This window comes from Marmota flaviventris, chromosome 10 (genome assembly GCF_047511675.1).
Source record: "Marmota flaviventris isolate mMarFla1 chromosome 10, mMarFla1.hap1, whole genome shotgun sequence".
NCBI classification, from domain to species: Eukaryota; Metazoa; Chordata; class Mammalia; order Rodentia; family Sciuridae; genus Marmota; species Marmota flaviventris.
In genome coordinates this window covers 47,759,830-47,777,379 of record NC_092507.1, presented here as the reverse complement: position 1 = coordinate 47,777,379, position 17,550 = coordinate 47,759,830, and the positions used below count along the sequence as shown (strand labels likewise).

The 17,550-nt window shown below is 38.4% G+C and overlaps 1 protein-coding gene across 16 annotated transcripts in view; it reads right to left on the bottom strand.

The window, feature by feature from the left end:
* The window catches only part of Fggy (FGGY carbohydrate kinase domain containing), a 409,490-nt gene that overhangs the window by 119,708 nt on the left and 272,232 nt on the right, over nucleotides 1-17,550 (bottom strand). For all 16 annotated transcript variants that reach the window (XR_011708838.1, XR_011708841.1, XR_011708845.1 and 13 more), the window contains one exon: nucleotides 7,970-8,031. Coding sequence is in view for 2 of the 16 variants with exons in the window: in XM_027945053.2 (XP_027800854.2) it covers nucleotides 7,970-8,031 (62 nt within the window). In the remaining 14 variants the exon portion in view is untranslated. The remainder of the gene's footprint in view (nucleotides 1-7,969; nucleotides 8,032-17,550) is intronic.

Below are 17,550 nucleotides of genomic sequence, written 5' to 3'. Positions count from 1 at the left end.
CTCTATCTTTCAAGCTGCTAGGAAGATTAAATATAGAACACAGGCTTGATCGTCAGCAATGCAATAAATGAATAAGCAAACAAACAAACAAATAAAATAAATACAGAGCCCTCATCACTATAAAATGGCAGTGATTGAGAAATAGTTCACTTGCCTTTGTCATCACAAGACATACATCTTTAGATTTTAAAATACCCAAGAGTCAGGGAAGATTTTTTTTTTTTTCAGAATATGTTGCTTACTATCTTAAATGCAGACAGCACCCGTGGAATCTCTCTTCTACTCTTCATTTCTACAAATCACTTAATTCTTTGAATTCACACACTGCCCAGAAGTATGGTGACCATACTCTCAACCCCCAAATCAGAATACATGGTATGACAAAAGACATGTGCATCCTTTCCAAGAGTAAGAACAAGGTCTTGGAGAAGAAGCTCCAACACTGTAAGTCTCCAGTTTCTAACTTCTCAGCCCAACACAATATACATTCTTCCAGTCCCCATTCTACTGAAACTTAACCCACCATAAAACTCCCAGGGATCATTTCTGCATTTTACATCATTTGACCATTTCTTCCTCATTTTGTTCTCTTCCTTTTATTTCCCAAACACTTTATTCTCTTGATTTTTCTACCTCTCTTCTGGTTGGATCTCTTCCTATACTTGTCCCTTAAATATCTGAGCTCTTCCAGAAATCTGTCTGAATTCCCTTGGATGATACCATCCTTCTTTTAGAGCTCCAGTTACTATCCAGTACTGAGGACTTCCAAATATGTGTCCTTATATCCTGCTCATTACTCTCTGATGAGTTCCAGGTCAAATATCCAACCACCCATCAAATGTCTCTTCTTGGATATCCCAAGGCAACTTATCTAAAAATATTTAATCCGACACACATCATCTTTTCTGACATACTCCATCTTCCTACTGTGTTCCTTGGTTTAATCAAAGCCAATATCATTTAAGCAATTGTCCAAGCTACTGCTTGGAAGAGTCATGGCAGGCATCATTTCTGACTTATTTTTCTCTCTCTGCTCCCCAATCTAATCTTTCACCAAGATTTGATTTCTCTTCTAAATATCCCTGTAACTAGCAAACTTTTCTCCAGCTTACCTGCTGCTACTTTACTAAGGCCACCTACACTTGGTCTCCAAGTTCATCCCCCAACGTGCAATCCTGCTCACTCCAATGAGGCTTTCTGTACTTCTTCCTGGGTGATTCTTCTACAGCACAACGCTGATGATTCCCAGCCCTGATTCAACCCTGCAGTGGCTCCTCCCCATTGTCCTCAGGACAAAGGACAGATTTCTTTACTGGCACAAGATGTTCTTCATGAGCTGGTTTTCCCCTCCTTTCACTGTCCTGTGGACATGTGCTCATTCCTCCCTGCTTGCTCCATGCTCCAACTGCACCTAGCTAACTTACATTCTCACAACACGCATGCCTCAGCTTCTGAATGTTTGCCCACTCTGCCTCCTGTTGGTTAGAATCCCTTTCCTTGCCTTCTTTACCTTCCCTGTGTCAATCATCATTTAGACTCATATGTGATGTCATCTTGAGACACTTCCTGAGCCCTGGCTCTTTTCACTGCCTGTGCTCCCACAGCCACCTATGCTGCACACAGCCATCTCAGCTCCTTGCCTTTGCTCTTCAAGGCAACCTCTTCAGAGGAGAGGAGGAGCCATCCTGGCATTTCTGAGCACTCTCAGTTATGGACAGCCACCCGGCTTCATCACTTGTGCTAGGGGTTGGGCAATAACACTCCTGTCTCTGGGTTGGGAATAAAGAGACCTCCTTTTTAGTATACATGAATATTTAATACCTTTATCCAAGTAAAAATGTTCTCCCACTTATCAGCTATTAATTCACTAATTCTCCATTTTGTTTTTACATTCTCCAGAATTTTACTGGGAATTTTTTTCTTCTCTGGGAGACATTACCTAAATGTTTTTATCCCAGTCTTCATCCCCCTGAAGAAACTTTTGGGTTACTTTTAGAAATAATTTTAAAAATTTTCCCTGCTGTCTTTTTAACAGTTATTTTTACTTACTTATTTATTTTAGATATACATGACACTAGAGTATAATTTAACATATTATATATACATGGAGTATAACTTATTCTAATTAGGGTACCATTCTTATATTTATACATGACATGGTGTTTCACAGGTCTTGTATCCATATATGAACATAGGAAAGTTAAGTCCTGTTCATTCTACTATCTTTCCTGTTCCCATTCCTGCTCCCTTCCCTTCATTCCCCTTTGTCTTATCCAGTGAACTTTTATCCCTCCCCACCCTTATTATGTGCTAGTATCCACATATTGGAGAGAAGACTCAGCTTATTTCACTTAGCATGATAGTCTCCAGTTCCATCCATTTACTGGCAAATGCCATAATTTCATTCTTTTTAATGGTAAGTAGAGGAATAAGGAGACTTACTGTAGTGTGATGCTGAATACTTGAATTGCCTGCTTAGAATCTGGCAATGGCCAACGACTCCTTTTCCATAAAATCTGTTTTAGATCTTGATTTAGAAGGCCCTGGACGATCCAAACCCTTTGTCTCCAGCCTCTTCTTACCTATGATTGTCTGTGGCCTGATATCAATTCCTCAGATTTCTCCTCAGTGTTTTCACAGATAACAATCCACTTGACTGGAATGTTCTTGCCTTCAGCTTAATAGTTTTCTTTTTTAACCATCCTGACCTTAACTGTCCTTCCATCAGTCAGGGCTTGTCTGTTCACCATAATCTAGGAGGGTTTTCTCTGATATGCTGTCACTGCCCTCTGTAGCTTCTTACCACATTTGGTCACTGTAAACTTATTTACAGTTTTGCTTTTATTTGGTGACTGCTGAAGGCTTCCCCTGGACTTTCTGTGTCATGACTATCACTAGTATATACTTAGAGTTTAGCAGTATACTTGGCACACAGTGCTACTCTAGAGGAGTTGCCAAATGGATGAGAGGCACCTCCTCCATTTTGTTCACTTGCAGGTGAGCAAATGGGGATTACTGGGAAGTCCAAGATCAAGGTGGTACAGGCATCTCAGGGGTCTGAACTCCTTCTGGGTAGGGCTTAATCTTACCCACCCTACCAGTTAGCTACTGAACATGCTACTCCTAAAGCATGCATGAATGGATATAGATATTACATGGAATAATAGAATTGGAATTTCTGTATCATTCCCATAATTTATGGAGAAAAAATAGCATATTTGATGAGCTTCTGAAAAAGCTGCCATAAAAGGGGTTGTGGTCTGAATGTTTGTATCCACACAAAAATTTAAATGTTGAAATACCAACCCCAAGAAGATGATATTAAGAGGTGAAGCCTTTTGCAGACAGATTAGGTCTTGAGGACACAACCTTCATTGGATTAGGTCCCTTATAATAGAGTCCCAAGTGAGTTTTTTTGACCCTCCACCACATGAAGATCCAGTAAGAAGGTGTCATTCTGTGAACCAGGAAGTGGTGCCTCATCAGACATTGAATCTGTGGCACCTTGATCTTGGACTTACCAGCCTCCAGAACTGAGAGAAATAAATTTATTATTTACAGACTATCTAGTCTATGGTATTTTGTTATAGCAGCTGAATGGACCATTCAGGTTTTCCCCAACCTAAGTATTTATACATCACAGACATCTCTGCATCTCCTTGAAACACTGGTTGACAAAGGGCATCTCGGGAGCCAAAGGGACACAACCTCACAGGCATGCTGGGAAACAAGCATCTTATGACCGTCCCCTCCCCTGGTCAATATGCACTGGGGTGGGCTATAGGTATGATTTGAGAGTAGAAAATTAAGGTTTTACTTCCCAAATCCACATAGCCCTTGGTTTTCTTGAAAGGATCCTAATGCCCTGAGCAATTTCTTTTATTTACATGGAAAGTAGCCAAAGAAAGGCATTGTAATAATAGTTTACTTAGGTAATAATAGTTTACTTAGGTTTAAAGAACAATTCCAATCTGACAGCCATCAAGAAATACTGATTATGCCTGCCTGCACACCCTGAGCTGTAAAAGGTGTTAACATTATCATGCTAGTTCTACAATTGCCCTCCCTCTGGTGACGCTAAGTAAATACTTAGTGATAGACTGATGGCCCCAGTTGCCCAACTGAAAGACTGCAGTTTAAAAAGCCATAAAGGCCAAAGCGGGGGATCTGAAAATACAGGTGCAGAATGAAAAGGGAGAATAATCTTTAGAAGTGAAGTCCAAGGACTCCCAGTAATCTTATTTCCTCATCTCGAATTACATAAGGTGTATTTGAAACTATCACCATGCATAGTGCCAGACCCAGTGCAAATTCTTAATAAATGTCCTTCTTCTTTCTTTTTTTCTGTCCTTGTTCAAAGGGGAATCACATAGACTTTAGTAAAAAGTTTTAATGGTATGTGAGAGTTGGCATACAGAGGACAGGTGAATTTTAAGAGTCTCATTGGAATTGTGGGAATCACAGATGGAAGAGAGGTTTGAAGAAGAAATCAGATAAAGAAAAATGAGTTGTCCTTAAAGCAATAATGAAAAAAATCTAGGGAAAGTGGTTAAAAGAAAAGAGAGGTTGAGAGAAAAAAAATGTGAGTTAGCTAACAGAAAAAATTCCAAAGGACCTGAAAACAATGGACTCACCATGAGATGACCACTGCTTACAGTGACCTCTGCAGAAGAAAGAACAGACTGGCTTTTCTGTTCTGTTCACAGTCTTCCCCAGCAGACTGTGAGCTTGCCAAGGGATACCCAAGCAGCTTTATTTTCCCCATATTTGTCTATATCTCCTCACAAATAACCTAGTTATTATTCACAATGCAGCCAAAGTAATCCTTTTAAAAGACAAATCTCATTGTATCTCTCCTCTGCTTAAAAACTAAAACTATTGGGCTGGGGTATAGCTCAGGGTTAACGTGTGCTTAGCATTTGTGAGGCCCAAGTTCAATCCCCACCTCCAAAAAAACAAAAACAATAACAAAAGAAACCAAACCAAATCAACTAAAACCTTGAAGAAAACCACAGTCCTCTTAGTTATATACAATGACGTATGGTGTGACCCCTGGCTCACTTCCAGCCCTCATCTGATTCCCCTTTCTCCCACTTTGGTCCAGCCAGTGGCCTTTACAACGTTCCCTGTTGATGCCGAACTGGCCACTGGCTCAAAGCCTTGGGACTTGCTGTTCCTTCCATATATATATATATCTATATATATATCTATATATATAGATATATATATAGATATATATATATATATATACATATAGATATAGATATACATATACATATATATATACATATACAGACACACATATACATAAGTATACACACATAGATATACACATATATGTATGCATATATAGTTATACTATGTATAATGTATACATACACTATGCAGTTACTTAAGTACTATATATATACTACGTACATAGTGTAATTATATATACTTATATATTTGTGTGTGCATATATATAAATATGTATATATAAAATATATATACACATACATATATATGTATATGTACATATGTGTATATATATATATGTGTGTGTGTGTATATATATATATATATATATATATAAATTCTATCAAAACAAGGACTTTGCTTTGTTTACTCTAGCATTAGATATGCTCATAAGATATGGATTTAACCTTGACTGTGCTGCCAACCTTGAACCTAGTTCTTGCAGATTATGCCAATAGCCTCTCCTCAAAGATCTGATGTCAACAGAACTTCATTCTGAGGTATTGTTAGTTAAGGTTTCATATGAGAAACAAGATGAAGAGAAAAGAGTTGAAGTTACAATCAATTTAAAGTGATCTACAATCAAGGAGTAAAATATCTGCATTTGTAGCCCCATGCAGAGAGACTGGTTGCCAGTTACATGTTATGGGCACATCTAGTTATTGCTTACATGATTTACAAGCTCACAAAACATTTATATTCAGAGATGGGGCCTAAAAGGATTATGGTAAATCAAGAGGATAAAATACTCAATCTGTTTATCAACATTTGTTTCTACAGTTTCAAACAGGATTTGCTGATGCTAAGCTCTGAGATAGAGGTGATCTACATTGATGTTTTCAGAATGCCCCAAGTCAAAGCAAAAGAGGCATGTGGTTCCTGACTCCAAGGGTTTTGTCCACCCTTTCAAACAGCCAACTTCATTTTAGCAACAGCTCTGCCTATTTCATTCTGAGACCTGAAGCATAATGGGTCACATAGTCCAGAATATTGCATTCATAGATCTGATGGGATACAGATGCACTTTCCTTTGCAAGACAATAGAAAGAAGGTGGAAGAGAATGAATATTGTTGCAAAAACATCTGAGCTGGAGATAAACTTTGAATCATTAAAATATAAAAATTAATGAAGTCAAGAGCATAGTTGGGATCACCTTGGAAGAGATGAAAAGATAGAACAAGAGGGCCAGAAACCCAGTTGTGATGAACTTTGATGTTGATGGTCAAAGAAAGGACCATGAGCTTGAAAAGGAGTCAGAGACACAGGAAGAAAACTGGGAGAGGGTAACATTTTGGAAAGCCAGAATATTAAAAGGAGAGAGCAATAATCAGAGCTACCACACGCTGTTGAGTACACATAAAGGGGGTCTGAGAAACAGCCTGTGGCTTTACAAAGCACAGGTCACTCCTTAGTCTCCTCCAATCTGGGACAGCTCTTCAGTATTTACATTTCATAATCTTCTGAGGCCTATCGGCTAATAATTTAGTATATTAGCTTTCAATTTGGGCTTGTCTGATATCTTCTTGAGCTGACACTGAGTTTATATATTTTGGGCAAGAACATTCCAGAAATGATGTGTCCTTGGTATGTTATAAAGGCAGGTACATGATATTGACATATCTTATTGCTGGTGCTGTTAACTTGGGAAAGGTGTTGTCTGCCAGATTTCTCCACTGTAAACGGACTATTTTTCCATTTGTATCAATAAGTATCTTGTGGTGAAATCCTTTCACAACGTGTGAGAAATTTGGCTTTTATATTCTACCATATATTTATTTACTTGCTCAATTGAAGTATATACATAAAAGATTTGAAAAATGGCTAACCCATACACTTACAAAAAAATAAATTTACTTATCAGAAGTACATATTTTATATAGACTTATTTTTATCTTTAACTATTCAGCATACGGTCAAAATATCCTTTTCCAAAGTTATCTGGGTTAGTTCTTTTCCTTCCCCAATTCCCTTTAGTGTGGTTATGTTGTTTATTTGTAATACAGTAGGTTCATTTTTCTATTTATCTATCCATTGATTTATCTATCTATCTGTATTCATTTTAAGGAAACAAGAAGCATCACTATGGTTTTAGGACTTAGCCAGTTACATAAAAAAGTACTCAGAGAAGCAGTATTCTCTCCTACCATCCTGCTCCTATTCCCACGTACTTTCCATGTCATTTCTACCCATCTTCTTTATGTACCCAATCCCACTAATTTCTGATGAAATCTTCCAGTATTTCTTTTGCACATATATTTTCTTATATCTCCTTCTTGAAAGAGAGTATGTTGTAAACTCTGCTTTACACTTAGTTTTACTAATATGTCCCAGAATCCACTCCACATCAGCTACTATGCTCAGTTTACAGGTAAAGAGACAGACCTAAAGAGGTTGAATAACCTGTGCAAGGTCACATACCTAGTAAAGAATAAAGCTGGGATATAAACTCAAGAAGTTTTGACTCTAAAATCCAGACACTTTCATCTACATCAGAGTTTTTTATCCAGAGCCCTGGGCATATTCTTATAGGATCTTTAGGTTCTCAGAGTTGTCTCGGATCTTTCTAAAAATTCATAAATGATGTTCTGGACCATCCGTATGACTGAGTATTTTATAACCAAGTCCTGTCAGATGTATTCACTGTCCATAGGATCTGAAGGTCATGAAACACCCAAAGTGAATATCACTCATGCAGTCACACAAGGAAAGCTGTAGGGAAAACAGAGTAGTTACCTGGCTGTGGCCTTGGCTTGCAATTCAGGGAAGGCAGGGTGGCCTTGCACCAGGTGGTCTATCTGAAAGATAAGAGTAATAGGTCAGTTTTATAGCTCCTCTAATCTATGTTTAAGGTAGAAAGGATACATAAAAAAAGTATGTTTCTTCCAGCTCTTTGTCCATTGAGAATCCAAGAACATTAAAAGGATAATTTGTTTCTTTCAGAACTAGCTTTCCTTAACCTAGTGTCAACCTCTGGAATTTATAAAACCAAAAGTTTTAAAGAGAAGAAATGAAAATCCCAAGGCTAAAATGGTAGTAGCAGGTAGCATCAGGTTCATGAAGGAGGAATGAGGAAGGAAGGGTAACTCAAGTTCAATGTGGGGGGTCTGGCTGTTAAAAGTACTATGGCTGGATCACATCACTCCCCCTCCTAATCCAGGCTGTCACCTAGGGCAGTGTCAAAACCTTGAATTACTCAGTGTGTTTTACTAATGTAGCAGCTATGATAAAGGGGAAGAGGGAAGGAGTACAATGAGGGAATCCCAGTTTAAAAAATATGAGGTGCCCCAGAGCTGTCAAGAGCACCTCCCTGAACAGAAAGGTTGTCCCAGGGAAAACCAGGGTAGCTCTCCAAGGACAGAAATGTCTGAACTCTGTAGATAGTATCTTCTCATCTGAAATCACACATCTAGGATTTAATTCTTAATCCCTTGGATGGCTCTAAACAAAACAGCTTGTCCTGTGCACTGGGAACAGCAATGCTTCCCAGCTCTGCTCCTCCTGCTTCGACAGCCACACTGTGCTGGGGGTCCCTGAACCCAAGATGTGCATTTGTCCATGTTTACTTGAGTCTCTAGGAATCTTAAACAACCAATTCTGAGGGATTTATTTTCATTCAAACTATGAACAGACTGGTGATTTTGGCTATTTTAGAGACAGGCTCTCTGAGCATGTTTCTGGAGAGCCAAGGCTGTGTAAAAATACTTGTTCTGGGATCTGGCTCTGGTTCTCACCTGCTGTGTGACTCTGAGCATGTCACTGCTTTGAACTCAACAACCTCTTTGACCTGTCAGCCTCCTTCTAAAATAGCCTCCTTTTAAAGTTCCATTGGATTGGTGTAGTTTTATGAAAACATTTCAAATTAACAACCATTGGTCATTTCAATGAAAAAAAAAATTATGTGAGTTTTGAATATTTACTTCCTAGACGTTCAACTTTGGGTTACTGTGATGAGGCATATTCTGGACCCTCAAAGAATTTGTAAACTTGGGAGTGCATCAAGATGAACCCACTGAGATCATTAATGAATAATTAAAGGTATTACTTTTGATGCTATTTTCTTTTATGGGAGGTACTTGAGGAGTTTAGAGGAAGGAGATTTGAAGGAGCTTACAGGAGGACATGTGTAGTGTATCCATGAATGAAATTATTTAGTATTTACTGGATGACTAAAGTACCAGGAACAGTCCTCAGGCTCTGGGACACAGTGAAAAGGAATAATACAATATTTAGTAGCATAAAGTAAGGTAGTCATTCATCATTTGGCAATTATAGAGACATGAAGAAGGAAAAAACGTTTATGGTTGTAAGGATGGAGGGAACTGGACTACCTGCTCTCCTGGCATCTTACAGGGGTTTGATAAATATTTGTGGAATGAGTGTGGGATGAATGAACCATGGAAGCGTACAGCATGCTCACACAACACTACATCTTTTTTCTCGGTGATTCTTAACAAATTTCACCTTTGTATCTATTTGTGATGGGCACACATTGGTCACAGCGTAAATGCATATTAAATTAGAGAATAAGTATAGTGGCAGAAATATGGATGAATGAGGGGAGTTGGGATAGACAGTGTATCTTGAAAGTCAGATAATGGTTCATACTTTTTTTGAATTGGAGCCATAGGAAATGACTTGGATTGAGGGAACAAAATGACGAAAAGATAAGGAAAATTTATCCAGCAGGGTGTGCAGAAGAGGGAGATAATAAGATATAGTGAGCAGGAAATGCAGGTGAGGATCAGAAGCCAACAGTGGGAGTACAGGGCACACACCCCAGTCCTTGCCCTACTGCAGCATTTACCAAGTTCATTTACAATCCTTAGTGTCTAGTCTGTCTCTGATCCTGCACTCTGGACACTTTCAAAATAACAGCCTCAATATGTCCCTAGAACAATGCCTGGTATCTGAAATGAATGAATGAGACCCATTTTGAGGAAAATAAAGCAAGCTTAGGGACAGACTAGTTACAGAATCTAAGAAAATCAGAGTCAGATGACTTTTAAATTTGGAGTATAAGAAAAGGCAATATGATTGTATAATTCTGCCCTTTTGTTTTCTGTTTTCTGGATGCCTTGACATCTGGGGCCTAGCTGACTCTGGAGAGGCAATCTCTCCCAGGGCTGGCCAACTCCTAAAGGTGGTGAAAGCTTTCCACCTTTTTCATATGAAAAGCAACTAATTCAGAGCTTATCTCTGTACACCCCTTCTTCTTGGCTCTTGCATGGGGGTTCTTTTGTTTCTCTAATCCCAGCCAGATACCAGATACCAGCTGACAGCCCTTTTACCCCCAGAGCCTGCTGAAATAATACAAGGTGACCTACACCAAGCCTGCTTACTCTACCCTGCTATATTCCTTCCCAAGAAAACTAGATAAAGATTCTGGCCTGAGGTTGTTCCTCCCCCCCTCTTGACTCTTAACTGACCCTGATGCTGCCACAGGGTTTCTTCTCTTCCAGGGAATTGAGAATAACAAACTAGCTTTCCAATGGCAACTGTCTCTCAGTCTGTTAGCCTCAGCATAGGTGAATAATAATAAGCAAGCCCACATTTTAAGATATGGAAAAAAACCAAGGGCTTTGGCAATAGAGTCTTGCTGTCTATCCTTATCTTTTGTGAAAACTTCAGAAGTTACTTAAACTCTCAGAGCCTCATTTCTGTACTTCAGCAAAAAGGGGACAATAAAATTTCCAAGATAGGGAAGGTTGTGGTGAGTGCCAATTGTGTAGGTGGCTATCAGTTCATAATATCTATTATGAAGAAGAATGAGTATAGCCCAAAAGTGAAAATGGTTATGGGAACAGGATCCCAGCCCACTGTACTTTTTATTTTCCACAGCATTTGGTGGTAAAGGCCTCTCTGATTAAAAAAGGACGCACCAGTTGGTCAAATCACTGAGTGCTCACTTCAGCAGTCTGGAAGTGTCTGTTCCTAGGGTTGACCTTAGAACTTGTGTTCTAATCTCTAATGCATTTAGCACAGTATAGAAGAACACGGTGTCCCACAAGTCGTATTTGTTTCCCAATGAGATAACCAGATTCACAACAACGACTGTCATTGCCAAGTGGTTGCCTCAGAAATATACTGACAGAACTAGTCTAACTGCGACTTTTTCTTGTTTCTGCCATCTTCTTAGATTTCGGCTCCAAGAGCAGACAGCTGAAGAGTAGGCTGGAAAGCTAAACACTACTGGGACAGGAAGGAAGCTGGAGATGGTTGGAGGCAGGTCTTTCTCAGACCAAGACAGAAAAGTCACCTTATGGTGAGTAACTTAGGATGTTGGGCCCTTCCTTGTCAAGGTAGCATCTGTGCTAGGAACATGGAGAAACAACAGTTCAAAACAGTCGAAAGCACAGATCATAACTGGGTAGTGCAAGGTGGCGTCTGGCCCACAGATGTATTTTATTTAGGATATATAATGTTTTATAAAACGAGCCAATATTTTTAAATTGGGAGCTTTCCCTTAAAGTCCTGATTCTGGTTTCTCTTGCAGAATTATTTCCCACATGGCAAGAGTTGGCTGAGTGATGGCTGGTCCTGCACACAGGCCTCCTCTCTCCAGCTGTGAGAGGTTGCAGGCTCCCCACCACTCCCCAGCAAAGCACACCACATTTTATCCATTGATCATCACGATTCCACTAATGTTTTACTTGCGCTGAAGATACGTTTCTCTGCAAAGGAAGGAACAAGAAATTGAGCCAGAGTACAGATGCAGGAGAAACTTCTCTGAGGAAGTGAGAACTGTTCCTTCATTAATCTCTTTGCTCATTTACATGGTCTGACTTCTTTAGGCACTTGAGTTTCTGACCTTTGATATGGAAGAGAGAGGACAGGACAAGGAGTCCTGAGACCTGAGCTGAGTCCTGAGACCTGAGCTCAGGTCTGGCTCAGGACAAGATCTTGAGCCAGACCATCTCTGATTCTCTATGAAATGCTAATAAATCAATATGACAAATAGCCAAATGTGTGTGAATTGCAGAGAGAACTGTATTGCCTGAGCAACCAATGTTGCTGACAAAGAGTTTGGAGGTAAAAACAAAACAAAACAAATTCATAAAATCAGCAAAACACCTCCTCCAACAAATGCAAACCCAGAATTTATTTCAATAATCTTAAGTTCTATGGTCATTTAGCTAAAGCAAAGCTCTTATTGCAAGATGACTTTCTTTCCTATTAAAATCAGTTTACATATTAGTCTTAAAGCTTTTACTGTGTCTTGCTGGCAAAGAAATCACCAAGCTTCTTTTAAAAAAGCATTTAGCATTTTTCAGAACTGCTTTTTCTCTATTTACATTAAGCTGTAATACCACTTTTTTCAAATCTAAGCCATTTTAACTCTTTATTTATGTAAGTCATCTTATCTGGAAACCAAAACACTTGCTGATTTTTTCCTTCTTGAAATCCTCATAAGAATATAATGAAAAACAAAGTGCAATCTAGGCAACTTCTCTGTGCTACTGAAGAGGACTATGGGTCTCTATACTGAACAGTCCTGAAGAGTAACAAATACTCCCAAAAGACAGATTAACAAGTTTTTCATTGAAACTTCAAGATGTTAGCTAGAAGAACTCCACTTACTAGTGGAAAAATTCTGAGTGAATACATTGCTAGTTCAGTCAGTCTCATTCACCACCAAAGTTGATAACTTTGTAAATATTTAGTTTGCTAATTAATTTACTTATTTATGAAACTAACATGATGTATGTTTACCTTGTGCTATCCACTATTCTGAAAACTAAGGATAAAAATATAAAGAAAAGTCAAAAGTCTTTGCTCTCACAAAGTTCTGCCTACAAAGGGAAATGGGTGCTTCAAAATCCGAATATAGTTTAGAATGGAAATATTCTCTGTAGACTCAACAATATTAATTAATTGAGCACCTATTCTTTTCTAGACATAGTAAGCACAGGGAATTCAGTGGCAATTACATTTGACTTAATATGTGTTCCAATGGAGATTATATCTATTGAAAGACAGAGACAATCAACAAATAGTAAGTATAATTATAATAAATATAAGTAAAATGAGAGAAAGTGATTAGTGCTTTAAAAGAAACAAATAAGCTATTATATAAAGGACACTGGTTTTAGAGCAGTCAAGGAAGAGCTCTCTGAAGATGCTGAATGAGAGGAAAAAAAGAATCTGCCAACCATGAATCTATATTGAACACATTTTTCAAGATAGGATGAAAAACAAATGAACTGTAATAAAAGAGGGAATGTCTTGTCATTTAATCTCTACTGTATGAAATGCTAGAGAAAGTTCTTCAGTCTAAAAGAAAAAATATTATTAGATGGAAGCTTAACATTTTTTTTCTCCATATTTTTATTGGTACATTACAGTTGAACATAATGGTGGGATTTGCTGTTAAATATCTGTACATGCACAAAATATAACAATAAAATTTGGCCAATATCACTCCCCAGCACTCCCCTCTCCCTCCCTTCCTCCTTCCCCCTGGTCTCTTCATCTATTCTACTGATCTCCCTTTGATTTTCATGAGACACCCCACCTCTTTTCATTTTCTTTTTCCTTCTTCCACATATGAGAAAAAACATATAACTCAACGCTGACCTTCTGAGTTTGACTTAATTTGCTTAATGTAAGTGTCTCTAGTTCCATCCATTTTCCTGCAAATTACATAATTCCGTTTTTCTTTATGGGTGAATTAAACCCTATTGTGTATGTATACCATATTTTCTTTATTCATTCATCTATTGATGAACACGTAGGCTGGTTTCATAGTTTGGCTATTGTGTTTTGTGCTGCTATAAACATGGGTATGCTTGTATTACTATTGTATGATGGTTTAATTCACACAGAGTGAGGGTCACATGAGAACACAAGGAGGAGGTATGTGTCAATAATCCAGAGACCTAAATCCAACCATACTGATCTTTATATTAAATACAAAGAATTTGAACATTCCACACAAAAAACAGCAATCATAAGACAGGATATAAAAGCAAGACTAAATATATGCTGTGTTTATCACATTACATAGACCAGGAGAGATATACTGGTGGATTGACCACCAGTACTTGGAGTAGACTAGTGGTATATTTCAGAGGTGGGATCCATAGGACTTATTGATGGACTAGTTTAGGGAGAGAGGGTAAAAGAAAGTCAAGAATTAATCCTAATTTTTTGTGGCTTTGATAAAAAAATATATAAATGATGGTATTCTTTACCAAGATGAAGACAAATAATGCAGGATCAATTTTGGGAGGGTATCAGTTATGCAGTCAGAAAACTAAGAGTAACTCTTGATTCCTTCTTCTACCTCCCTGTCATCTAATCCATTTTCTTCATTGACAGCAATGTTATCCTCCAGAATCCTGGACCTCTTTCTTTTCTGCATACTTTGCATCTAATCCATCAAGAAAGCCTGTTGGTTGTACTTTCAAAGTATATCCAAAACTGGACCACTCTTTACCAGCTCTATTGCCAGCATCCTTATCTCATTGGGCTTATAGCAATAACTTCTTCCTGGCTTCCAGTGTTTCTAACCCCCCCATCCCAACCCATTCCAGTTAATTCTCAACACAGCAGGCTGCAGGCAGAATGACCTTTTAAAATCTAAGTCATATCACATCACTCTTCTGCTCATTATTCTCCAGTAGTTTCTCATTTCACTCAGGGAAAAAGCTAAAATTCTTAGAGTAGTAAAAAACACGAACCCCTCACCCCACTGAACTTATTATCTGCAACTCTCACGTTGGTTCATTCAGCTCCACCTCTATGGCCTCCTTGCTATTCCTATAATACTCCCAGCATACAGTCCCCTCAGGATCTTTGTACTAATTATTCCCTTGGCCTGGCATATTCTTCCCCTGGGGTTTAAATTGGCTAAATTCCTTCCCTTCTTCATTCTTTGCTTAAATGTCACATCAATAAGATTTTCCATGGCTATACTATTTAAAACTGCAACCTACACTTCTGAACTCATATCCAACTCTTCTAATACTATAGAATGAAGTGTATTTATTTATTTGCAGTTTATATCTCCTATTGTTAGAATTCAAGCTTGAGAAAGGTACAGATTTTGGGGAGGGGGACAGAAGAAGCTGTTTTATGCACTGACATTTTCCTACTCAGAACAGTACCTTGAACACAGTATTTAATAAATACTGTTTGTATAAAAGAATTCACTCTAAAAAGCATAGAGTCTATTTTACAGATAAATGAAGAGCTATGAAGAGTGAAAGGGTTGCATCTGTTTTAGAAAAACTGCTTTAGCTAATAATAGTGCAAGAGAGAGATTTGGGGGCCTGATTAGGAGAGTATGCATGAATCCAGGTGGGTATACAGAAAGTACAGTATGAGCTAAGGCAAGAAGAGGTCACAGGGAGATGTTTGATTTTTAGTTGGTCTGTGTATCCATGAAGTCATTCCAATTAGCTAATGTGAAGTGTTGGGGAAACAAATAGATCCCATAAGTACCGACACACATACATTTTTCTCTTATAGTCCTATAAAACCTTGCTTCAAATGCTTGGAAAGAATATCACCCTACAGACAGTAGTTGTTTCCTGAGAGAATCTACAAGAGAATGTTTATAAAGTTCTGCAAAGTGTAGTCTTGTAAGAGTCGAGTCCAGTTCTGGAAAGATCTGAGGACTCTGGCGGTCAAACTGGGTTAAAGATTGTGGCTTTCCCACTCATAATTAACTGTATGCCCTTGAACAAGTTACCTTACTGTTCACAGCCTACTTATTCACTTGTAAAACTAAAATAATAACACTGACAACACGCATGCATGCATGCATGCACATGAGGAAAAATCAAATAAAGGATTGAATCTTATTGGGCCTAAAAGAGCTTGACATATAACAGGCCCTCAGTACGTGCCAGCTCCCACCTTTCCAGGAGGCTGCAGGGACAGAACAATCTATTCTTATGTGCAATAATAAATTTATAATTATCAGTACTACGTCCAACTTTCTTAGGTGATGATGAGCTACTGGAGTGACCTCATTCTTGCCTGGACTGGTGTAATCGATCTGAAAATCCCTGTAACATGATAGAATGACTGAATGAAAGAAGGGATAAAATGACCATTTCCATAACCTGCACAGCACTGGACACACTGCAAGTTGTTCATAAGCTACTTATGGCAGACTGACTTTTATGGATGACTTCCAGAGGCTAGCCCCAGATGGAGCAGCCATGGAGATAATGGGGGAGGCATTCCCAATGCACAAATCCTACATTTCCAAAAACACAGACAAACTTGTTGCATTGTGGTCCTGTGACTCAATTTTATAAATTCAAATTCTGGGTTCATACAATTCCAATGTAAACCCAATTGTCCCAGGAAGCAAATCTACCACAGTACAGCGCAGGAACTTATCTTGGCCTCCCTTTACCCAACACCTCTTCCAATTGAACTCACTTCAATTAAGACAGAGAGGAGCAGTTAGATGGGGGATGGCCAAGATCCAGTTGGAAATGAGTTTCAGCATCTGGATTCAGTGAACACCAGGGTTAGTGATCTGTGGAAAAAGTCTGGGCAAAAAGCAATGTTTTTTGCATGATTTTTCTGGAAAATTGGTGAGCACGAGACAACCTTGGATGGGTGCTTGGTGGTACAACTAAAATCAATCATTCATGGAAAGGGAGTGTGTGGCCTTTCAGAGAAGAAATAAATATCAGTGATGTGAAAATGAGTCAACAATAAGTCTAATTCTCAGTCAAAAGAGACTGTAAGAGTTCCAGGACCAGAAAAAAAATCCCACTTTTTTCTTCATCCTGAAGATAACCAGATGAAGATTTGTTTTTAAAGTACCAATGTATTCATATACTTGGAATGATGGATTTGCTTTGTAATGAAGCTCTGTATCTGGAAAAAATGAAACTTTTAGTATTCTTTTTCAAGTGATGTACAGTTTATGTTTTTCTCTCATTTCTTTTTCTTGTTTATTTTTTTTTCTTCTTTCTCCTTGCTTCCCTTTTTTTCTCTTTTCCCATTTCCTTTTCCTTTTCTTCTGATGGGGATGTCATATTTATGACCAGTGTCTGCAGCTACAGCAACCTTCAGCTGAGGTTTCACAGAGTTGTGTGTATGAAACAAAGAACAGAGGGATACAAGTTCCTCTTAGAATCCTACATGATGACAGCGTGTTTCAAAACCAGAGATCAAAATTTACCATAGAAGGAACCAGAATTAGTAAGCTATAAGGAAAGGTAAGTGGCAAAGGGACCATATGAAAAGGCCATTGGTGATGGGTAAGGCAGTGCTGGCAACCCTGGGTTCAGTGGTCCATTATAAAATACAGATAGTAACTTTTCCTATCTCCTGAGAGAATCTACAAG